Source organism: Balaenoptera musculus, chromosome 3 (assembly GCF_009873245.2).
Source record: "Balaenoptera musculus isolate JJ_BM4_2016_0621 chromosome 3, mBalMus1.pri.v3, whole genome shotgun sequence".
In the NCBI taxonomy this organism is placed as follows: Eukaryota; Metazoa; Chordata; class Mammalia; order Artiodactyla; family Balaenopteridae; genus Balaenoptera; species Balaenoptera musculus.
Genome location: NC_045787.1, coordinates 36548299 through 36574460, shown reverse-complemented (window position 1 = coordinate 36574460; position 26162 = coordinate 36548299). Strand labels below are relative to the sequence as shown.

At 32.8% G+C, this 26162-nt stretch overlaps 1 protein-coding gene across 1 annotated transcript in view; it reads left to right on the top strand.

Moving 5' to 3' along the window:
• Positions 1-26162, top strand: part of HCN1 (hyperpolarization activated cyclic nucleotide gated potassium channel 1) — a 373683-nt gene that overhangs the window by 184227 nt on the left and 163294 nt on the right. Inside the window, exon 3 of the mRNA XM_036845442.1 lies at positions 20721-20882. Within this exon, the coding sequence (XP_036701337.1) occupies positions 20721-20882 (162 nt within the window). The remainder of the gene's footprint in view (positions 1-20720; positions 20883-26162) is intronic.

Below are 26162 nucleotides of genomic sequence, written 5' to 3'. Positions count from 1 at the left end.
TGAGTTATTCCAATGACAGTTTGAAGTCGATTTCATTTTAGCTCTATTTTCTCCTTTACAAATCATTCTCCAATGTCGTTACTGGAGTGATGTTTTTAAAAATTGGTATCTGGTCATTTCATTCCCCTTTTCAAAACTCATAGGATAACGTTCTTATTTTCCTAAATAAGGCTTCTAAAGCCATTCATATTTGACTTTCAATATCATCTTTCATCACAGCCCATCCTTTCCATCCCGATTTCCTCTCTTTTTCATTACTCAGCATTTTGATGCTTTATACTGAATTTCTTTAAAAGTTTCTTGCATACCAGGGTCTCTCACTTCCAGGCTCTTTACCCGCTCATCTCTATGCTTAGCTCATTTTTCCTCAGTTTTCCCTCAGTGTCCATTCCTAACGCCATTAGGATTAGCTAACTTTTTGACATCAGTCAGGTTCTTGTTCTCCTCCACAAAATCAACACACATACACACTCCACAATCATTACTTCCTTGACTTTACTTTTGAGGAAAACTCTTCTACTCCCTCCGTTATAGCCACATTAGTAGCCTAGCAATTTTTGAATGTGCCAGATATGCAACCACATTAGGGCCTTTACATGCATTGGCTGAGCTCTCTCACTGTGATTCCTTCTTCCAGAATTGACTAACTCTGCCACTTCATTCAAGCCTTTTCTCCATGAGGCCTGCCTACCCTGATGATCCCAATTTATACTGCAGTTGCTCAACCTTTGCCCCACTCTAGCCAAGCCACTTGCATTTACTGATCTCTCTGATATCGCTCTTCTTTTCCAACTTTGTTTGCCATAAAACGTATAATCTCTTTTCTAATATACTACATGATTTAAGTATTTTTTTTTGTTTATTTGTGTTATCTGTGTACCCCCTTCTCCACCATTAGAATGTAAGCTTCATGAGAGTGGACATCTTTGTCTGTTTTGTTCACTGATGTGTCCTGAGAGCCACAGATAAATATTTGAACACAGGCCTGAGTATTTTCACACAGCTGACCCTTACATGTTGTTATTATTTCAAAGTATATGGAATATTTTGAAATATTGATGCATTATTGTCAATTTTTTACCTAAGTGTTATACCAATTTATATTCCAACCAGTAGTGAATGAATCCATTTTTCCAAGTCTTCATTAGAAAAGAAATATTACAAACTAACCTATATTATTGGTGAGACATGACATCTCATTTCAAAATTATTTTATAATTTTTCATTATTCAGAGATTGAACATTATTTGTATTTTTTTATCAGATAAATTTTTTCTTTCATGGAAAAATCTTTGCATAATTATAATCTTTGCATAATTTTCTATTTGAATCTTGGCACTTTCCTTGTATCTTTGTAATACATTTTTGCACATTAATTATATTAACCCTTTAACTTAAAAATATTTGACTAAAAATTATTGCTACTTTTCTCATAATTTGTCTTCTGCCTTTTTTTTGTTTGTTTATTGCCTATGCTAGCTTCATAAATACTTTTTAACAAGTTTATTGACCTCCTCACCAACAAAACTAAGGGGTATATCCTTTCTCTTTGACCTTTTCTTTCTACTGTTCTTTTGTACAAAACCTGCTTTTGACTTTGAAAGAATTAGTCTTGGTTTTTCCTGTTATTTCTCAAAGCACTTTTTTAGGTACTTGCTTTTGTCATATTTCTTCTGTAGACTAACTTTAGATCACCATTCTGAATGATTAGAAGTTTTTCCTCAAGAATCGCTCCATGAACAATGTGCCTGTGCCCATAACCTTGAGCAATATTGGTGTGATAGCATAGTCTACTTACCACCTCTCAATAAAGTGAGAGAACAGAGGTTTTCTGTTTCTGGAAAGAATGGTTTAATTGGTTTTGAGAGATGATGATATAATACGAAGTGTTGTCATTGACACAGTGAGGGTTTATTCTAGGTGGTAAGATTTAGAAATTAGGTTGGATGTCATGTCCTGATGTGTTTCTAATGGCTCATTTGAGTATGTCTTAGGGTGGTATAAATGCATCCTGGAAACAGTATGGAGTAAAATCAGCTAGATACTTGATCTTGCAAATTTGTTTAAATTCATATTATTTTCAATTCAACAAATATTTACCCAGCTGTATGCAAAGCTAAAAATACATATAAAGTACTAGAAATATAATGAAAAACAAATCATAGTCCTTTTGTACATGAACACAGTCTTATGAAGAGGACAAACAAAGTCAATTATGTCTCATCATGATAAGTGCTAAAATAAAGCATAAGGGTGCTGTGAAACACATAAGGAAGGATTTCCAATACAATCCCAAGGGACAGAGGGAAGGTTATCTAGAGGAAGTAAAGGCTATGCTGAGACCGAATTTGTAAAGGAGTTAGACGAAGTTGTAGAGAAGATGAAAAAAAGGGCAAGAAATTCACAGGCCACCATGGCCACTTTAAAGCTTTTTGTTTAAATGATGAAATGATGAGATATTTTAAAGAAGTTTAAAAAAATAAGTGGTGGTGAAAACATGACTCATGGTGAGCACTATTTATTGTTTTTATTTTTGAGCTCATTCTATATGCATAGATGTGTCATTTGAAAATTACATTTCTGTTTGTGAATATTACAGATTAGCACCCTTTTCACTTTTCATTATTAATAAAGAAGTCTATTAGAAAGATTCAAACTCTATGTTATTAAGTGTAGTAAAAAGCTACTTTGTTTTTCCAGCTTATATTTTTTATATAAGTATAAATTTCTTTTCTGTTAAATAAAGAAAAAATGTTTTGCTGAAAAATACAATTAAGTTTTCTGCACATTCTAATTTATAGCTATTGTCTCTGTCTTTAGGGAAATATATATATATTATATATGTATAAATATGTCTATATATATTTATATATATAATCTCCAAAATGTAATAAAAGGTATGCATCACAAACCATTTCTATCATTGTATCCTAGTCTTAGTAAAGGTGATACAATAGATTTAAGGACAAGTTTATATAGTAAATTTAAATAACTATAAATTAAGACAAAACTATTAATAAAGAGCAAGGAATTATTATTTAATGCAAAATTGCCTTATCTTTATCTAAAAGAATGTTGATGGCACTTAGAATTAAACAGAATCATACTTTGCAGTAAATTCTGGTGTGTATATTTAATAATATCATTTCAATTATGTCACAGTGGAAAACATATTTGTTTTTTAATCTTTCATAGTGACAAGTAGAACCTGAATTTTCTGTCGAAAATACATCATCCACTTTAATTGCCAAGAAGATAAGCATTTTTCTATTAACTTCAATGAATATATTTTTAAAATATTTTTTATAAATTATGATGAACAATTTGACAGTCTTTAGAGTTTGTGCATTTTAATTTTGATACTTCAAAGAGTGAATAAATCCAGGTTTCAATTCAAAAAATGTGCAAAAGCCAAAATGTGTTAATATGCTTTTCCCTTATATACTTTACTGCCTGACTAGGTAAGATATACACATATCATTGTAAGGGCACAGTGAGAGATTTAGTTAGCAGATTTTAGATTAATTTAAACTGGTTTAAACAAAATATAAATATAAACGCCCAAATGTCTCTGTTATTCAAGATGATCAGGGTGTCAAAGATAAATAGATGTATTACAAATGTAAGACAAATATACACACACACACACACAGACACACCTCTCAGAGTATTTTGAAAGTAAAAGCCAGTTGCAGAGTCAGAGAAATTCATCATGGTAATGAGAAAATCATCTAAGGTGGTGGAAATACTAGTCCTTGATTTTTATAATTGTGATGGTCAAGGCATTTATTCTCTTTGGCTATCCCAAATTGCCAAAACAATCTTGAGAAAAGAGAACAAAGCTAGAGATGTTATGCTCCCTGACTTAAGACAAAGCTACAGGAATCAAAGCAGCATGGTACTGGCACAAAAAACAGATGCCTAGATGAATGGAACAGAATAGAGAGCCCAGAAATAAATCCATGCACTTACGGTCAATTAATCTACAACAAAGGAGGCAAGAATATACAATGGAGAAAAGACAATCTCTTCAATAAGTGGTGCTGGGAAAACTGGACATCTACATGTAATTGAATGAGCTTAGAACATTTCCTTTAGGAAATGCTGATTCTTTTTAAAGAGCTTTAGGAAAAGGGGTTACAGAAATATATCTATAGAGGTAGACATATTAAAACTTTTCACCCTTGTTAGTCTTAAATAAAAATGCATGTTTTTCTTTCTAAATAAACTACTGAGCATAATACAAAAATATTCTCTTCTATAAACTCTTATACTACATAAATATACCAAATGAATGAAATACTGTGGAGTCCAGAATCGATGATGATTTTAACAGAAAACATGACAGTGATTTGTGAGTTTGAATGCTGGGTGAAAGCCCAGATAATAATAACCTTTTGGACTCCTCCATTTAGAACTTGTCAGAAATACTGAATTCTACTGAGTTTAACTCTTGCCAATTCGATAGGAATACATCCAAATCTGCAGTTTTTTAGAGTGAATTTTGGCTCAGCCTAGGTGTCTGTTACAGGGTTAGCCCATTAGCTCAAATACATAATGGTTCTGGAATGCCTTAAAACACAGTGGGATTTATGTTGTTGGATCCAATATCAGAGGAGAACAATATTTTTGGTTAATTCAAAACAATCTCAAAAATTCAAAACAGTCTGCACCATCATAAAAAGAATATTGCCAATCCTGCAATATTTTAAAAATTCTGCAAGCATAGCATGGATTCAAACCAAAGAAACCAAGTTCTTCTGTTTAATAGCAATTTTATGATTATAGAACATATGAAAATGACCATAAATGTAATTTAAATTATTTTCATACACTTACTATGTATAATCAAAATTTAATTACTAGTTTATTTTACACACTCATTATGCAAGCCACTACTGCATTATTGATACTCAAACAACAACAGAAAAACATATATTTCACTTAGTTTCTACTGGAATTAATAGGAAAATAAATATCAGATTGAAATCATTCAGATTTTTAAAAATATTGTAAGTTATTTTTGAGTGACACCTGTATTGCAATCTTTGTGTGCTATTTATTTTATATAGACCTGAAACTAAATTAATATTAACAGGTAGTAAATATCACTCATCCATTCTCCAGTCATTCAACATGTTTATTATAATTAACAGTGTACCAAAGACTTTGAGATACTAAGACAGTAAGATATGATCCTCTCCATCAAGTTTATGGAGACAGTGGCAAGAGAGAATCATAGAAGTGTTCAAATATGATGACCAGAAATAAATGATGTGGAGACTAAGAGAAAGGGATATAGGCGGCTTGAGAAGTAAGCAGTGGCTGAATCATGAAGGGCCATATATGCTACACTTAGGACTTTGGCCTTTAAGTCAAAGGAGCAATTCGAGCATTGTCAAAGATTTCTAACCAGGAAAGTGATGTCATCATATTTGTGTTTTAGAAAGAAAACTCTAGTTGCAGGGTACAGGAAGGCAAATCTAGAGAGACGCAAATAATTTAGGAAGTTTTGAAATAACCCATGTGAAAGATGAAGATTGTCTGAATTAAGGGTTTTGAAATTTAAGAACTTCTACAGAGGAAGATTTATAGAATGTAGTTACTAATTGAATGTGGAGAGTGAGGGAACAGAGTAAGTCCGGCATAACACTGATGAAAGGCTACTTTGAGGCTTGATATGCATTAGTTGCTGCAAAGAATTCAGCTGGGATGTGGAAGGTGGGAGATACAATTTTGGACATCTTCAGAGTAACTGGATTGTGGGTTTTAAAATTAAGAGGGTTGTCTTCAGTACAGGTCAAGGTAATGGAGTCCCCTGACTCTAAGTAATAGTTGAAGTTATGGACGTGGAAGGATCCCTTAGGGAAAGTGTGTAGAGTGGAAACTGAGTAATTTCAACTCCTAGAGAAAACAGAGAATGTGTAGCTTAAGGACACTGAATAGAATTGACCAGAGAAATGGGAGTAAACAAGGAGCAATGAGGAACGTTGAATTATCAGAAACAGAGAAAACAGAGTGTCAAGAAAGAGTAGATATAACTTGGTGAATATGAAGGAAGGTCAAGCAAATGAGATTTGGAAATTGTTCAATGGATGGCAACATGAGATCTATGCCAATTTTACCATGAATGTTTTCAGTTGATAGATAGGTGACACCAGGTTCCAAAATGTTTAAAAGTTGAATATAAGGAGAAAAAGTGAAGAACGTGTTAACACATTTTTAGTATATTTGAGAAGTAGATGTTATTAAAGTGGATGGAGTAGAATATAGGTACACTGTACAATTTTTTAAATACATGTAGTAAAGATTTAAGCATGCTTAAATGCTGATGAGGAAAAATGTAGAGAAGAGTCTGAGAAGGAAGAGAAGGGATAATTAATAAAGCAAGGTCACTGAGCATATAGTAAGATTAAAAAAAAACAGAAAAAAGAGACATGTCATGCTGTAAAAGCAAGAAGGAGAAAGGATGCAAATGTGTTTGTAAATGACAGTATATTTTCAATAAAATTGGATGTTAAATATTTTCTTGTGATGAAGTGAGCAGGTAAGGTGTGGTAGACTTTGGGAGACCTGGGAAAGTTTGTGAATCAGATATGTGCAGTCTAGGGACATGCCAATCTCATTAAACAGCACTGAAAACCTAGTTGATTTTAAAACCGTGAGCTAGCTGTGCAGTTGTGGGGTTCTCTCTAGCAGTATATAGAAGCTCATATATAAGAGTAGCATGTGGACCGTCAGTTAATCTTAAAACAGGATATTACCATGAGAATAGAACAGAGGAGAAGAGAATTGACAATTTTGATAAGATACTTGTTGAAATAATGGATTTTTGTGTCAGACTGCATAATGAAGAAAATGATGAAGAGCAGAGTAGAAAGTGGAAGAAAACAGAACTTTTCAAAGACTGCTCATCTCAGACAATTGAAAAAAAAGTTCAGTGAGAGTAAGACAATGAAAAATAACTAGATAGAAAGATGTCATCAGAGAATTAATTTTGCTAATTAAAACCTTGAATAAGGACAAGCTACAATGATGACAATGTCTATATGGATATTGATCATGTAACTGAGATGTGACAAAGGATGACATACTCTGGAATTACTAGGTACCAAAATTACAAACAAAATTTGTGTATACATTTATTTCATTACAGGTACATGATAAGAATTCTCTTCAAATCAAAATCTCCATTCTATTATCCACAAAAAAAAAGAATTTGGAAAAATATATAATAATCCCAAAGTTTCCATTTAGTAAACTGTGTCACTTATTTCTAAACTGGGAGTTCCTTCCCTCCATCCCTCCCTCCCTACCCCCTCCTTCCTTCCTTCCTTCCTTCCTTCCTTTTTTCCTCCCTGTTCACTTTCTTCTATTTTGTAAACATGCATTGAGTATTTGCTTTGTGAATGCAGTCCTTGACCTCTAGGGGCTCACAATCCAGCGAGGACACAAATATATAAACACATAATTATAGTCAAGTATCAAACACTTTTAAGAGTTATAGACTAGACCCTATGGGAGGAAGCTCTTAATTCTTTCCCTGGAGAGGTCAAACAAGTCTTTCCTGAGGAAGGTATGTTTGAGCCAAGTTTTGAAGTGTGAATAAGCTCATCAGTCAGAAAGGGGATAGAAGGAAAGAAATTATACCAGGAGAGAATATTATGTAAACGGATGCAATCATGTTGTGTAAAGGGTACTACTATGACAAATTTGGTCTGCCTGCAGTATGGAATACCTACAGAGGAAGGGTGAGAGGCGATAGTGAAATGGTAGACAGAGGGCAGATCACAAGGGGCCTTTGGAGTTTGGACATCATGAAGATTCTCTGGATTTCTAACAAAAGTTCAAGCAGCGAACTTCCATGATGAAGTTTGAGTCATAAAATGGTAGCTCTGTATGCCAAGTAGACTATATTTTCAGAGAAGATGAGACTGGAGATTGGAGATATGAGGTAATTAATGTTGAAAAAACAACGAGAAACATGAATTAAATCAATTACAACAAAGCCTAACATAATTTTGTGAATGGGAGAGGGACTTGACAAAGTGATTCTAAATATATTTTTAAATATGTGCATGAAATACAAACTATTTACAAGGAGAATTATTGAGAGTGGGTAACTTAGAGGCTGAAAAATACGCTACAGAGGTAAACTAATCAACGACTTATTGGCATTTGAATAGATGAACAGCTCATTGGAACAAATCAGTCAGTCCAGAAAGAATATGTAACTATGAATTTGAGTTGTGTAAGTCCTTTTATATTAGGGGTTTACAGAAAGGATACATTATAAAATAAAGATTTCTGATTCCAGAAGATAGATAAGACACATAGGTGGGCCTTCTGTCCCTCTTAAGACTCCAGCATGATTAAAGAATCAAAGTGAAAAAAGGAATGCGTGTATAAAACAGAAGGGAACAAGAGCAGGAGACTCTTATCTAGAAGAGAAAGTCCTCAAATTTTTTAAAAGATTGAAAACCAAAGGGAACAGAACAAGGAATGGCACAAGGAGAGAAAATCACATTCTGGAATATGCTACAAAAGGGTCTGCAAAGGAAGTGAGAGCCAATCTGTACTGTGAAACCTCTGAGACATTTGGAGTTGGAGTTAGAATGCATAAGGCAGAATGTAATTGAGCAGTAAGGCTAACACAGGAAGGGTGCTTAATTTAAGGTCAAATGACAACTCTATGAGTCATTACTCATAACCCATCTCTCACCCCCTTACACACACACACACACACACACACACACACACAAAGAATTAGGGCAGTTTTCACTTATCCCCATGTAAAATTCCTCTTCTTTTCACTAAAGAAATTAAACTCATAATTGGGGAAAAATACAGTTTCACTAGACAGTGGGAGGAATGGAGTCAAGTCTTCAAATAAAGTGAAGGAAGTGATTTTCAATCTAGAATTCTATACCCAGACAAGCTATTGTTAAAGGAGTAGAAGAGAAAGATGATCTCACCCATGTCCTTACTGCCCTAACCATATTCCCACCCCAAATAAAGGTATAAACTGAGACTAAATATGACTACTACAAGATGTGTTAAAGGAAACAACAATTATGAGAGTTCTGCAGGAGGTCTAGAGAAAAATGAATCCTGCTTAAAACAGGTGGGTGGTATCTGGAGAAAAAAGAGTTTGTGTGTGTGAGTGTGTGGTGAAGGTGATGCCATAAGCACTGAAGAATCCTGAGCCTAACATTGTATTCTGCAGAGAGCCATTATTTGATAGGTGGGTTTTGGTGATAAGAAAAATCAAATTTATACAAAAATGGCTTACTGCTTTTAAGAGTCCTTCCACATATAACAGGTTATGTACTTCTTATAATAATTCTGATACTTAAGTATTTTCAACACTTTGGTTGGTCTGCCAAGTACCGTGAAGCACTATTATCTGAATTGATGAAGCACTATAATGCATGCTTAGTTCTGGAAGGTGTCCAACTAGTGAATCTGAAACCATGCCATTTTCCAATAGATCAAATCTTACTCAAATGTTTCTTGGGTCGCTAGCAACTTTTCCAACTCTTGCTTATTTTTAAACTTTTAGTTTCTGGGAATTCTCTGGTTGTCCAGTGGTTAGGACTCTGAGCTTCCACTGCAGGGGGCCCACGTTCAATCCCTGGTGGGGAAACTAAGATCCTGCAAACCTCATGGCGTGGCCAGAAAAACCCCAAAATAATAAAGTTTTAGTTTCTTTTTAGGAGGTTGCAATAATAATATATCTTTCACACATATTAGGTTTCATCAAATGGCATAAGGTGATTTATTCACTAAGATTCTTAGTTCTCTTTTACTGGCTTCATACCCAAAATCATGTACGTAGTGCTTTCTTTCCAAGGCATTTGCCAAGACAGTGAACCAGCACCACTTCCTCTTCCAGAGCATCACTGACACAAATCCACTCAAATAAATTAATATTTCAAATTTGACCGGCTCATCTAGCCCGAGCAGCTAGCTGACATGCCAGTGCATGATGTAACTCTGATGGCCACTACTAAAAAATTATGAAGAAGCATTTTCATCTTAACAGTCTCTTTCAGAAGTCAGCGTCCCTTTCTCTTGTTTCCCCTGTTGACTTATGGCAAATGGTAGAATGTGCTGGTTGCACATGACCATTCATGCATGATGAATGGAGGCTGGGGATGTTGAGAAAGACACTGTGCAATTTATCTAAATATGATGGCCTCTACCACGTTTTATTTTACCATGCATTTATATTACCATTAGTTTTATTATACTTTTATTTATTTGTTTCATCAACAAAGGCATAGGGAAATTACTTATATAAAATAATGTTTTACCTCTGGTTTCTCTTCCATTTGGCGTGTGTGTGTGGGTGTGGGAGTGGGTGTGTGTGCGAGGTGTTGGCTTCCTTGTGTGTTTCACTTTTTAAAAATTTGTACTTTTTATTTCTAAAGTAAAGGTATTATGGAATTTTATGTGTAGAATGTACTTCAGAGTTCACTTGCCCCATTTTCTTTCTTTTAGTTGAAAAGCTAAGGCAAATTTTTAGAAACTGATTAATGCAGAACTTCAGTCTTATGGTTTAAAATTATGCATTTCCCCAATAGACAAGTTTTTTAAGTCCTTACATGGCAAAACTTTTGGTTAGTAAGTGTCTTTTGATTTCATCTTAACTTTGGTACTTAACAAAATAATTGCTCAAAGATTTGAAAACTATATATTAGGTGTGAAGCAATTTAATGTTCCATGCAAATGTATATGACAAATTTTAAAGATTTTTACCACACTGCAAACACTGCAATTTTCAATATTTTCAGCCAAAATAAATTGGTTGAGATGCCAAACATTTATCATCACTTGTGAATTTAACAAATTACACGATGTGAGACCAAAAATATTGAAGTAGATTCTTTCTCACAGAATGTATAGAAAATGGAAGATATAACAATATATAATATTATTTTGGGGGTATACTTAAAAATATATTATCAAGAGACCACTAGTGGACAAGTTAATGGAACTTGATTAACTGAAGATTAGTACAAAAATTCTTTCTGGATAGATATATGAATAGAATGGAAAAATATGTCATATTCTTACTTGATAATTTCAAAGCAATTCAACAGTTGTTTATTGACTATGTAATATCTACAAGATACTATCTATGGGAAAACAATTTACAGAATATATAAAATGAGTTTAAACATCCTCTACTTTATTTGCTTTTATAGTTCAGTTACCAGAGATTGTACACTGAAGTGGTCTCTCTGTTTTAAGAGTGTTCATTATTTAGATGAATTTTAAAATACAAATTTCTGACTTGAAGTCTCCAAAATAAAATATCTGTTCTTAACAACATTAGGTACATTTCTCTATTTCTTTGTATGGTGTATTTTTCAAAAAAGCATAAATTCAAAAAGCATAAATTCATGTGATTGATTTTGTATACTGAGGAAATGAACAACATAGTAATAAAAACTAGAATACTTTTACTATCTGTAGCTCAAAATGCAGAGATAACTAAATTTGTACTTACTGGAGCATGTAACATATTACAAATATGCTAAGAGAGCAGTTATACAAAAGAGAGAGAGCAAGCAAAAGATTGACATGAAACTGTAAAGATAAAAATGGGAGTATTATTAGCATTATGTTATTTCTAAAATGAAATATTCCCCAATCCTCTTCAAAAAGTACAATGTTAGAGAAATATCATTTGAAATTAATTCACAAGAGCTAGGCAGAATTGATAGAATATTGCTAATTAGTTTGATTTTTCACCCTCTTTCTCTACACATACACACAAGCACACATACACACACTTACATAGCCACTTAATGATTGTTTTCTTGATTATCATTATGCCTGTGTACTAGACAATAAAAAGAGAATATTTAATTTTTTTTATTAAAAATAACTGTATTTGAATTTTCCAGGCAAGATTTGCAAAAAAAAGTTCAAAAGAAAATTAATCATATTTCATCAAATCGATATCTTAGTGCTAACTGCATGAAAGTAAGTGCTGACTTAGTGAAATTAAGTGTGTGTTAAGCAGCAGATAGCCTTCATACAACCATCATTAAAATAAGTTTTAAAGATCCATCATACAATATGTGTTTGTTTTTATTTTCTTCACTTAAATATTTTAGTAGTTGCACAATTTGTATATATTGTCTACATCTACTGCCATTTGAAATTTGTAATAGAGGAATAGACAACGATCTTAAATTGTTTAATTTAATTAATTTCTTTTTTTTCCACAGTACTAATCCATTCAACTCTCTTCTTAATAGGACCATTTTCAATATTCATTTGTAATTTTATTTTCCCCATGTGTAAGCTACTTCTTAAAGTAAATTAAGCACATGGGGTTTATGCTTGCTTTTTCATTTTTCTAGGGCACTGTCCAATAATTAGATGTTCTTTTATACTACACAGTCCTCATATAAGTTAAAAAGATGTACTACTTTTTCCTAAGGAGTTTTAAAAATGTGACGATTTGGGTATATTCAGTTAACAAAATGTAACCTATCATAAGCATTTTTTGTTTCTGACCTATTGCCATTCGTCAGATGATACTGACTTGAAATTCCAAGGAAAATGAGTGATCTTAGTAGAAATGCTCATCTCAGTTAGGTACTCATTAACATTGACCCATTTATGCAAATTCACTGTTAGATGAGTAACCTCTGTGGGAGAAAAAACATTTGCTGATCAAAACTCTGTACCACCAGACATTGTGCTTCCCAGTTTTCAAGGTTTGTACTTTTATAGTTTCCACTATAACTGTTTCCTATTCTTTCCTACCAAAAATCTTCAAAGAATCCATATTATTTTATCATTTTTCTTATGTTTTCTTCATAACTCGTAATCTTTGCTTTTTCTCAGGCTAGTAAGGCTAACAAAGAGCAATTTTTGCATGAAGAGATACTTTTTCTAAATGTTTAGTATAAGGAATTAAAATCCTATGTAAAAATATGTATGATTGGAAATGGCTGATATATTTTATAGTATGAAAGTAATGAAACAAATTCCTAAAGTCTAGGTGATAGTCAAGATAAATCATAGTTAAGAAACATGACAATTTTTTTACAACTAAAATAGTTAAAATTCATTTCTTTTTTATTATATATATATATATATATATATATATGTTTGTTAAAGAACTATATGGGCATGATCAAAATAACACATGCATAGTTAGCTATATATCTTTGACAGTCATGATTGATAACTAGTATATTCTATTCCATAACTATACTTCTGTAAGTATGTGGTTGTTATGACCTTATAAGTACTGTTTAGTTTACTGCAGAGTTATGTGATAAAACATAGCCTTCTCTATAGTTCCGATGATGTAATATCTGTGCCACTTCAAAAAGAATGCTCAAATAGATGCACTTTTTTTTTAAAGTTTCATTCCCACATTTTAGGAAATGAAGTCAGCCTTAAATATCTCTACATTCCCCTAATATGTGGGGAGGAGGGAGAAGGAAAGAAGTACAGGGTAGCTATGACACATACGTCCTTCAGGAAGTCAGATTTTGTAGCAGGTGGTAATTTGCACATCTAACTGTGAAAAGAAAACCACTTTACCCATTAGGGCAGGCCTGCTCTCTTTCTGTCTCAAAGTTCCAGTGAGGAGAGTTTTTTTGAGAAGCTAAACTGAGAAGAATATAAAGGAAAAAAAAATTAGGAAAGTACCTAGGAAGTGAAGATTCTTTTTCAAATTAAAACACTTTGGAGGAAGTGAGAAATTTTATTGTTTCTAAATATACAGAGTAAAACTAGTGTAGAAGAAGTTAACAGTTCTGAGGAAAACGTAATCTAGTAATTATAGTAATTTGATATTGCTGCCATATCCAAGAGGATAAGGGATAAGCAGAAGGCTTGTATTACATGTGTCTTGGTTTTTAAACTTTTATTTTTGTATTAATTCATTTTTGCTGTACTTTACAAAAGTGTCCACAACTGACAAAGGAGAGAGTTGGTTTTCATCACAGATTGAAGAGCTCTGAACTAATTATTTAGGTTCCTGGAGGAGAAAAGAAGATCAGATTAATATCAAAAGACACATCTTTTGATACTAGGAAAAAGCCAGTAAGAAAAGCTGCAGATATATGTTTGCTGGAAAGCATGAGGGATCACAGGTGAAGGAACTCAAACATAAGAATGTGTTTCCTTTGGAAAAGGTAACATTTAAGCTGAAACTCAGCAGGATAGTCATGGTCTTTGGGGACGTGAGAAGAGAGGAAAAAATATTGGATAGATGGTAAGAGGGAAAATCATAGGTACTAAGAATAGAGAAATGCATAAACCAGAGCTGAGGACTTCAAATAGGTTACTGTTTTTTTTAAAAAATGAGTATACACAATCTACGGTTTTCTATCCAGTAATTTTCATTAGCTCAGGTATAGAAAGTGGCCGTTTTGATTACTCAGAAGTTGACATTTTGCAGAAAAGGGCAGTGGAAAAATACAGAGTCCTTAATAAATGGAAATGTGTGGTGGGTGGGGATTGAGAGGTTGTAAGATGCCAGGAGTGAGAGAAAGTTATGGGTGGAATAGCCAAATAGAACAGACACTGAAGAGAAGGAATTTTCCTGTTACAGCTAGACAAATTATTATCTGAAAGTGGCAAAGGGGACCTCAGAAAATGAGGGCATTGACATAAAAACCTAAGGCTTATGAAGTACGAAAGAATTGAACCAACTCCGTTTGAGAAAGTTACCAGAGAAACTGAGTCTTTGGGGAGAGGACAAGGTGCAGTCATAAGTCTCAGGAAAAAGCAGAGAAGGAGAGGAAGAATTTTATGATGAGGCTGAGGGTACAAGAGAATTAATCAACAATGTAGGAGGAGTTTTGAAGTGACAGTGGAAAGGAGAAATCCTCCAAGAAGCACTCCACAGCCAGAGGATCTGATAATAGGTAGGGGAAGCTAAGAAGTAGATAACTGCATTTTGACTATGGACACAGGTTGATAAAGATGAGATGCCCAGTTGGTTGACTTTTCTGAAGGTTATGGGCTGGCCATTTGAATGAGATCCTAGACAGGGTAGGGACTGATAAAATTAGTTCAATGAGTGCAGTCATTATCAGTGTTCAAAGAGACCGCTGTGAAGAATACTCTTCTCTCATATACCAGATGAAACCTTCTGCACTTTACCTAAAGCATGGTAGGATAATCTGGATAGTTTTCAAGGTAAGAATTGCAGAAGGTGCAAAAGGACTCTTAAAGTATTTATTTTACTATTCTAATCAATGATTAGGACTACTACATATTGAATTCTGGACATGTGTTAGCTATGAAACAGACTGAGTTGCTAAATGTTTGTTTTCTTGTATTCTGTGTCAACATGGCATAGAGATACTCCATCTAAAAGATATATCAAGTTATGCAGGTACAAATACATAAAGATAAACCAAAGAACCTGAACTTATTTTAATACCTTAAAAATAAGAATGTTCTGTGTCAAGAGAGCCATTTCTGGCCCATTTGATTTTCTTAATGTTACATCGATAAGAATTCTGAAAGCATATTTGAAGCCTTCAATCAATACCGAGATAATAGAAGCAGCCTAACCTATAAACGATTCCCATCTGTGAAATCAAAGACTAAGGACAGATCAATATATTCCATGAAAAGTCTTAAATTGACCATTTTTTGGTTAAGTAAAACATAGTAAACCAAATAGTTAAGGATTGGTTAAGTCTCACCGATTTCATAGGTGGGTTATTAGATTGAGAGACCCCTGAATCCAGCTTATCAAGAATGAGTGTGGAAGCATTTTGGAATCACTCTGCTAATTTATGGATATCTCCATATAACACAGTTAGGGATTCGACCTTTTAAGAACAGGATAGTTTATACATTGCTCTTGGGAAAAATATTACAAAAAATTATACTTATGGTGAACAAATCTGCAAATATTAGGGCAGGATTTGGGATTCGGAATCAAATTATCTTACTCAGATAATTCTTCCAACATTCTATCTGGAGTTATTAGACTCCATCTGGGCAGCATTCTAGAACTATAATATTATAAAAGTAATTCAATGAGTATCTGTGACCAGCTCTTTCCTCTCCTTGAAGTCATATGAAAAACAGTGTTCTGAGCTGGGCGAATGTAAAGCACAGTGCCTTCCACTGACATATTTTGTAGTCTAGTTTTGGTGAAAATAAAATTAAAGCGCTACCTTTCAAACTTATTTTAATTATTTTTTTTCTGTTGACTCTTGTAAGTACCACTTAAAACATATTGCTGGGGGGTCAGAATGGTCTGTCTTTCTGTTACCCACACTCTGAGCACTCAAATCAGTTTTCAAGTTCAGATTACTTGGAAGGTAGAAAATAATGAAGTTGTTTTTCTTTTTTTAATTCCTTGGTTTAAAACACAAAAGCAAAAACTTTCCACTCTTAAGATCATAAAACATTACTTTTGCTGTTGTTGTTAACCCCCCCGCAACAGTCTCATTCACTCATTTAATAATTTACTTCACAATTTACAATTTACAATTGATTTAACAATTTACAACTACAGTTCATTTAACAATTTGAGTGTCATCTACAGTGCTGTTTTTGTGTTGTCAGGTTTACATGCAGGAGCGCTAAGATAATAGATTTAGATAGGAATTTATCACTTTAGGATTTCTACCTCATAGATGGAAAAAAGCTGAAAATATTAATTAATTAATCAATGATGTTGGCCACTTGACCAGGAAGTTGAGTAAAGTTGCACTGAGACTTATCTTACAAGCTACCCTTAGATAGTAAGAAGTTATGGCTTTGCTTAAAGTAGACCAGATGTTTCCTTCTTTGGTTAGCGTGACTATCTGCAGATGTATATGCTCCATGAGGAAGTAGTCTTCTCATTCCACATCTTCCATGAGCAAGGTTTTACCAGGGCCATTAATAATCTACCATATGATTCAGCTATCCCACTTCTGGGTATTTATCCAAAGAATACAAGAACACTAATTTTGAAAAGATATATGCACCCCCATATTCAAGCAGTATTATTTACAATAGCCAAGACGTGGAAACAGCCTAAGTGACCATCCATGGATGAATGGATAAAAAAGATGTGGTATACAAATACAGTGCAATACTGCTCAGCTATAAAAAAGTTGGGATCTTACCATTTGCAACAACATGGATGGACCTTGAGGATATTATGCTAAGTGAAATAGGTCAGATGAAGCAAGATTAATGCCATATGATTTTACTCCTATGTGGAATATAAAAAAATAAATAAACAAAAAAGAAACAAAATAAATGAAGAAACCAAATCAAACAAAAACAAACACTTAGATACAGAGTAGTGGTAACCAGAGGGGAAACAGCAGGGGGTGGGCAAAATGGGTAAAGGGGATCGACTTTATGGTGATGGATGGAAACCAGATTTTTGGTGGTAAGCATGCTGTAGTGTATAAAGAAGTAGAAATATAATGTTGTAAACATGAAACTTATATAATGTTACAAACCAAGGTTATCTCAATTAAAAAATAATAAATATTAAATAAATGAATGAATAAATAAATATCTCAGCAACTGGTCACATGTGAAGTTTATGCCTTCCAGGGTATATTAATTATAAGAGCTCAACAGACAATCAAATCAGGCCCAAGCAACTACACACATTTATGTATGCATCAAAAGTAATACTATAGGGCTTCCCTGGTGGTGCAGTGGTTGAGAATCTGCCTGCCAATGCAGGGAACACGGGTTCGAGCCCTGGTCTGGGAAGATCCCACATGCCGCAGAGCAACTAGGCCTGTGAGCCACAATTACTGAGCCTGCGCGTCTGGAGCCTGTGCTCCGCAACAAGAGAGGCCGCGATAATGAGAGGCCCGCGCACCGCAATGAAGAGTGGCCCCCACTTGCCGCAACTAGAGAAAGCCCTCGCACAGAAACGAAGACCCAGCACAGCCATAAATAAATAAATTAAAAAAAAAAAAAAAAAAAAAAGTAATACTATATACACTATGATGTCCTTTTGTCAGGTAGATAAATCAGGATGGAGCTACATGGATTTGACTATTTGTAATCAGCTTTTGATATTAACCAGTGTCAAAATAGCCAACTTGCTGTGCCTCTTCCAATGTTAGATTTTGGAATAGCTCCAGAAAGTGAGATCACTTTTGAACACATAATGTTAAAGGCCAAAAAGGGAGACCGTTTATGAAATTAATTATGTGAGCACTATACAGCAGAGTTAGTATATAAATCTAGCATGAGTATAGTATACTAACATTGCGAAGTTAGGAATAGAAATGGGTTAGAGGTTAGGCTTAATTCTAGGGATTATCCTGTACAATAGGAGTTCAGTAATCACATGGAAGCAAAACAAAAAAAATGTGTTTCTAATATATTATGAAAGGCCTTATAACCCCATTAACTTCCTTTATGAAAATAGTGGTTCTGTTTCTCTGGAAAACAATTTAGAAATAACAGGGTTTTATTAAAGGAATTGGTGAATAACTGTTAGAATATGTTATCTTATTTCAGTAAATAATCACTTAAGATCTTACAAAAAGAATCTAACTCCTGGTAAAGAAAGTAGAAAATCCATAAAAGTCAGCTGTACTGAGAATGGGCCCTAGTTCTCTGTAAGATCCCAAACTTCATTCTAAACTCTTATAGTTGAATGCCGGTTGCTGCCCATATGTTTATAGTTTACAGATAATTGGCAGACAGTTTCAGATATTGTTTATTTCAGATAATAAGGTTGAAAGGAGATTAGTTTCTTGTTTGATCCAGAAGTTTATGTTCTGCAGTTTTACCCTATTTCTCAACTATGTAACACTTACCCAAAAGACATATTGTTCAATATGTCCATTTTGTCAGGAAATGCTTAGATATAAATATAGAATTCTATTACTAAACAAAAAATGAAATCCATGGTGATTTTCTTTCCCTACTTTAGTAGTAAAAAACTTTTTTTATTGTATTTTACTGTGTTACTTTTAATGAAAAGTTATTGATAAAAATTTTGGTACTATTTTATTTTCAAATTCAGTGACCAAGAAATATCAGAGGAAATAACATCAAAAGGACTTTTCTGTGGGTTTGCCAAATACAAAACCAAATTTAAAAATATGTATAACTGATTGACTTTGCTGTAACCTGAAACTTAATAGAACATTGTAAATCAACTATACTCCAATAAAAATTTAAAAAAATAAAAAACAAGAAAGTCACAAAAAATAAAATAAAATAAAAATATTTTAAAGGAAATAAAATTCTTAATACTTTAAAATAAATTGCTACTCATATAGCTGTCTGATCTCAAAATACGTGATCTGCTGACTTTAAAATCCAGGATCCCAATCTTACTTTAAAAAAAATTCAGAACAGTGTGTACATTCCCACAAAGAAGGATTTTTTTTTTTTTGCTCGCTCTAATTACTGTGTCAAAAAGGAAGATTGTTTAAAGAAAGAATTAATGGCTAATAGAAATATATCAAAGTGAAAAACATTTAATTAAAGATAGATTTGCTGATTTTATAAAAGCAAAACCCAGCTGTGCTGTCATGTTACCTCTACACACTTCAGTACGCATTTCTTAAGAATTATAGAAGTTTCCTTACCAAGATATAGTTTCTAAATCAAAGTATTAAATTTGTGGGTTTTTTCCTGTTTCTCAGTTAATTTCTCAATACATGGTGTCCTCATTACTTCAAAACTAGACCATTCTTTTGGTGAATTATACCAAATGTGATCCTAAGTATCTCAAGGTGTCGTTTCTTTGTGTATTTATACATATTTATTAATTTTATTAACTCAGTAACCCTTTAACAATTATAGATCAGCTCCCAAGTGGGTTTTGGTATTCTAGACTAGGTGAAATATAAGCAGAAACTGTATTAGCAATGGAAGAGTGATATAACATGTGAGCTACTAAAGAAAGGATTCAAGTTCTGAATGAGAAGTTATAGATATAAAGCTGTATGTAAGATTCCACTTGTAAAATTCTGATGGAGAATGTCCATTTGTCATAATTTTTTGTGCTTTCTGAAATAATCTAACCTATCATAACGGATTTTGTGAAAATACAAATAAAGTTTCACAGAAAAGGGAAACCTGTAACATACAGATAATACAATGGAAATAACAATTTTAATTTTTAAAAAGTGCTGCACGGTTGTTTTTTAACCATTCAGAGAACTTTTATCTCAAAAGCCACTATTCACGTTCAATCTGCACAATAAAAGAAGTAGCTCTAACTCATATAGCTATAAAGTTAACTGCAGTTAATTGTCAATCTTCCTTTATGTTTTGCAATTAAACTACTTTTGCTAATAGTTTTCAGTCCCTGGGTTATTTTTTTGATTCTTCAACAAATCTATTAACAAGGAATGAGAAGCAGAGAAGCGTGTGCCCATCATTTGTCAAATTTGCTAACTTCTTTGAAAGCACCTTTGCTAAAATGCTTGGAAGGACAGTAAGTGAAAACTACTGGCAAAACCAATGTTCTTTAAAACATGACTCATCGATTTAATGTAGTCATGTCACCTCTGCTCCTCATGGAGAACCCACAGTTGGTGGTAATACTCATAGAGTGCCAGACCTCAATGTAAGGATAAAGACATGCAATCTCTGTTTCTATTTGTAAAAGTTCTGTCTGTATTTTTATTAAATCGATACTTGCACTATATAATGTCAATGTCTACTGACATTGGTAGTATTCTTGACTTTTAAAAATTTGATTATAAGAATTGATCTTATATTTTGGTCAACAGATTTTCCACATGACATATGATCTCGCCAGCGCCGTGGTGAGAATCTTTAACCTCATCGGCATGATGCTGCTCCTGTGCCACTGGGATGGCTGTCTTCAGTTCTTGGTCCCACTGCTGCAGGACTTCCCACCAGATTGCTGGGTGTCTCTAAATGAGATGGTTGTAAGTAATTCGTATTATTTTACACTGTGTTTTCTATGTTTTGCCAAAAAGTTCTAAATATTTATGTTAGAATGATCTAATTAGCCTCCATAAATGGTGAAAGAAAACTTAATTTTGCTTCTATGGATATAAAATTAGATGTTTCTGTTTCTACAACTAAAGTTTATTTACATGAAATGTTCCGGGGGATGTATATGTTACAGCCTCTATTTTTAGATATCTCACTCTGTGTATACTGAGACATATTTTATTTCAAAGGTATACATACAAACACACACATAGAGTCATAGTATTGTACAACATTCTTTTAAAAATGCCTACTGCTCAGAATAACTTCTTTCTTTCAAAATGATTTTAGCATTTACTGTGTTCAAGACATGCAATTCTAGGCGTTGTAAACATGCAGACACGTTACATCAGTGTAAATGCAAATGAGATACGTACGACATGCAATGATATTTCAGATAGTACTTCCTTCTAGTGAAAACATCATGGGAAAGATAGCCTTTAAACTTTACCATAAAAGACATGTAAATATAAAAATGTCTGTGAAATAGAAATTTGATTTACATAGTTAGGTGTACTTATATTCACATTTAATTTTAAGAGCATACTTTTGTTTTTAACTTTTTTTTTTTAACATCTTTATTAGAGTATAATTGCTTTAAGGAGCATACGTTTTGATATACATAGTGCAACACTCACAAAGGAATTGAAACAATTGTGAATATTTTTAATATATATATTCACAGATATTTGTTCTCTCTTTAAGTTCTCATATTTTCTTCTTGCATTACACTTTAATTACCTTATATTTAATAAAACGTTATTTAAGTTAACTGCACATCAGAATAGCCTTCTCTTATGTTTCACATTTTATAGGTGGTAAATTTTATGAGACTTTCACAGAATTTTAACTTTGGCATAAATCGAACACCCTCTTCTTTTCCAGACTGTTCTATTATTAATTTCATAGATTGTTATTGTAAAAATGACATAGACATCTTAAGAATATACATTTTTGTCTCCTAATCAATGAAGCTCAGGCTCTGTGTTTGAAGGCAAGAGGGGTTTATAGCACATGTTGAGAAGAATGTCTTTTTTTCTCTCTTTTGTCTCTTCTTGCCTATGTATTTTTCTCCCTTCCTCCCTCCCTCCTTTCCTCCATTCTTTATTCCTTTCACTCCTTTCTTTGAGGCCCAGTATTCACCTGGATCTCTCCTTCATTTCATTCATATCTGCTTAAATGTCACTGCCTCACAGAAGCCTTCCCTAACCACCCTAATATATTACCCAATTGGTTTATATTTTATTTTAAAAGAATTTAGCAACACACACGCACATGGGCATGCACACACACACACTTATTTGTTATTTATATTTTTCTGTGTTCCCCACACTGGAGCATAAGTGCCATTCAGTCAAAGAATTTGTCTGGATTTTGTTCTGTACTTTATTTCCACTGCCTACAACAGTGCCAAACACAGTAATTTGTTGTAACCTAGTCACTTATCATCAAAAGTTTGAGAAATGTTCTATATGGAACTTTCTGTATCTAAAAAACAAACCAAGGACTTTGATCAACTCACTTTTCAGATCTGTGTAGTCTCATTGATTATAGATCTGTCACTTTTCTTATCACTGAAGAAGCAAACATAAAGACAGTACTAAGATATTTGGGGACGAGGAAAAAACAACGGGTCTTATAAACTCACTGCTGACTGAGTGAATAGTTATAAAAAACACTAACACCACGGCCAAAAGATGATTCATCATTGGCACCAACTAATATTTAAGTTTGCAAATAATTATTATTTAAAATTTTCCCTATGTATCTTTTAAAAAATAGCAATTGTCATTATTGAAAGAGTAAAGGAATTGTTATTAGGTATCCATAAATGGCATATAATTGTATAATTATAATATTAGGAAATATACTAGTTAATATGTGCAGTGGTAAACACATTTAATGAAGAAAAATTTTAACGTCTTGCTCATTTTTCTTTAAATGCCTGCGTATGTGCCCATTTGTGTCTGTGTTTGTTTTTAATCTAACATAGTCAAACCTTTGCTATATTCTGATGTTGAACAAAATACCTTTCCTGAATTTGCAATTTGCTTCTTGGGTTTTTTCTTTTTGGCTGCAGTTTTACTTAGGAAATTGGCTCCTATTTTCTTTCACATTTATTTAATATTATTTCCACGTCTAACTCTAACGTAGAGCGTAGGAAAGAGTTAAGTCTTACATTCAACTATAAGGACCAGAAATTCTTCTATATTGTGAATATTAGTGATATGAAGGAGAGGATAACCATAAAAAAGACAATTTTTAATCAATAGAGAATCTCAACAGTATCTTTTGACCTTGAAGATATTATTTTCTATCCTAAAGTTATTGAGTTCTCAAAAAACTTCCATCCATCACAACAAAACAGAGAAAAGTGTATTTACATACAAAGAGGGTTATAAAGGAGAAATGAAAATCCAATATAAGAAAAAAAGCACTCTATATTTACATATCATGCTTACTGTATACAAACCCCAGTGCTTTGAGAAAGGCTATCTTATTTGGTCCTCACAGCAGAAAAATGAGGTATGCACTATTCTCCTCCATTTTGCAGTTCAGAAAACTGAGATTTTTAGAGGTTAAACTAATTGTTCAGTGTCACACATGTAGTAGATTGTAGAATCAAGATTAGAATGCATATCTATCTGACTCTATAATTTCTGTTCTAAACTACATAAGAATACCTTATGTTGCACAGATTATAGAAAACAGTTTAAAAAAGTAGTTACAAAAAAAAGAAACTTGTAGTCACAGCACATCAATTATAGTAAAAAGTCACTTGAAAATCAGCATTTGAGCTCTGACACTAAAAAGTGGCAAGACTGATATGAGACGTAGATGTAGAAAAACAAAATCATATTGGGAAGGCCAAAATTGGGAAGCCAGATCAGGGTGGATGCAGGACATGATTGATGCTAGTCATTTTGGGGTATGGGCTTGACAATTGTGCTTTAACATTTGACATTGGTACTAAATGATTTAAGATAATGATTAGGTAGAGTGTGCAGCGAATTCCTTATGCCTTCCTTCTTTTCCATATCATGCTCTTAAATGATTTATATTTTTAAATACTATTTTGAATCCTCCTTAACCATTTTTGCATTTATATCTATATTCTTATTTTCATATATATATATTTTAAATCTTTCTTAAACACATTTGCATATATATCTATACCCTTATCTCTCTATATATTTAAATCCTCCTTAATGATGTTTACATTTGTATTTATATCCTTATCTATATTTATACATTAGTAGCTAGTTATCCATATATGCCCTATGATGAGAAATTCAGAGGCATTGCCATAACTATACTATATCACTAACTGGTAATTTGTTCAATATATTTATTGTTATATTAACTATTTCTAATCTGCATTTTATTCCATAGAAGTAAGCTCAATTCTTCTTAGCTAATTCCGTTCCAGTCCTTATAAATTCCACTAAAATAATTGCTTAAATGCTGTTTTTTAAAAAGTCAGTCACTCCATTTGTATATGACTGATTCATTTTGCTGTGCAGTAGAAGCTAACACAACATTGTAAAGCAGCTATACTTCAACAAAAATTAATTAAAAAAAGTCAATCACTAACCATGGTGGGCTACTTGAACCGATGAGGTAAGAGATACTGACTTGGAAAATGCAACCTGAATAGGAATTAATCTTGCTCTGCATTTGTAATATTTGCTTTTGTTTCATTCAAGAAATGTTTGAATTATAGATTTCTGTATGAATGAAAATCTTGGATTTGCCAGATAATTAATGTTTAATAAGATTAATTTTGAAAATCTTGTCATTCCCATGATATTTTGTGACTATGTTTTAGGTGTATCACACACACTAAAATTGTAACAGTTGATAATTAAAGGGATCAGAGGCAATGGGTTTTTGGTTTAAATTATAAAATATTATAAAATATTCATTTGAGAATCTAACTAAGAAAATAAAAAATACAATGCATCTGAACTTGCATATTAATCTTGACATAATTTAGGGAATGACTTTACAGAATAAAGAAGGATTTGCAGCTAAATAATACATTCCTAGAGCAATGCTTCTCTAGTTGAAATCTTCAGGTTTACTGTCAGGGAGTCTACAGGGTTTCTCCCAGCAATCTGGTAAATATATGGATACATGTTGGCAAAAGTTCAAAATGTTTCAATGTAAGCATATTATGAATTTAGTATCAACCTAAATACAGCATCTGGATTTACCTTTGTGGTTGAAGTGCATTGTGCCATGAGGTGCTATATAAAATAATTCTGGCATATAAGCTTAATAAATACATGATCCATTTATACCAAATGAAGGCTTAATGACATGATATTAGACATTGTACAAATTTTTCACCATAGGCAAAATGGAGAAATAGGTTTGAAAACTAAGTCATTCATTACATAGTACATAATTTGTGTGTTAAACTACATACTCTAGAAAAACGAGTTCTATAATAATCAGCACTATATTTACCTTGTATACAACTGTTTGGTTTCAGCAAACAAAACAAAACAAAACAAAACATCATCCATCACAATAAATTTAAATTAAGATGTGTTTATTAATTTATTTTTGTTAATATTTTGTTTGTAAATTTATGTCTGTTTCAACTTTACAAGAACTATAAGGATAAGAAACTTATATCTAGTTTTATAGTTGTGTTTATTTGAGTAATATCATCCTCAAAATGATTTAAGCCAACTCAAAGATCATTCCTTATAATGTTTTATTTTCTTGTTATTTGAGGGAATCTCTGCACTATCTCATCTTGAGAGATGCCATTCTAGAGGGCAAGCAATGTGCCTTATAAGTATCTGCGTACCCCACATGTCCTGTACCAATCTTGCACATATTACTAAATAAATATTAATTATTTATAACAGAATGGGTAATTAACAGCAGTATTTGAAAATTATGTGTAAAGGAGTTATTCTATTATGCATTTTAAATGTTGTTCCTTGGATAATTTGTGTTATAATAATTTGTACATCAAATTATTTCTTCAAAGATATGTAATCACTTGACCAACTTGTGGGCAACATAACGTACTCAAAATTCATGAAATCCAAATCAATGAGCTTCTAGTGCCTTTCATTTCTATATAAATAACAATAGTTTTCAGCAAAATTTTAAGATGTATGAACAATACTAACTAAGACTATCAGAGGAAAAAAAAGATATAAAATGTCTGGAAGAGTCTAATTAATAAAATC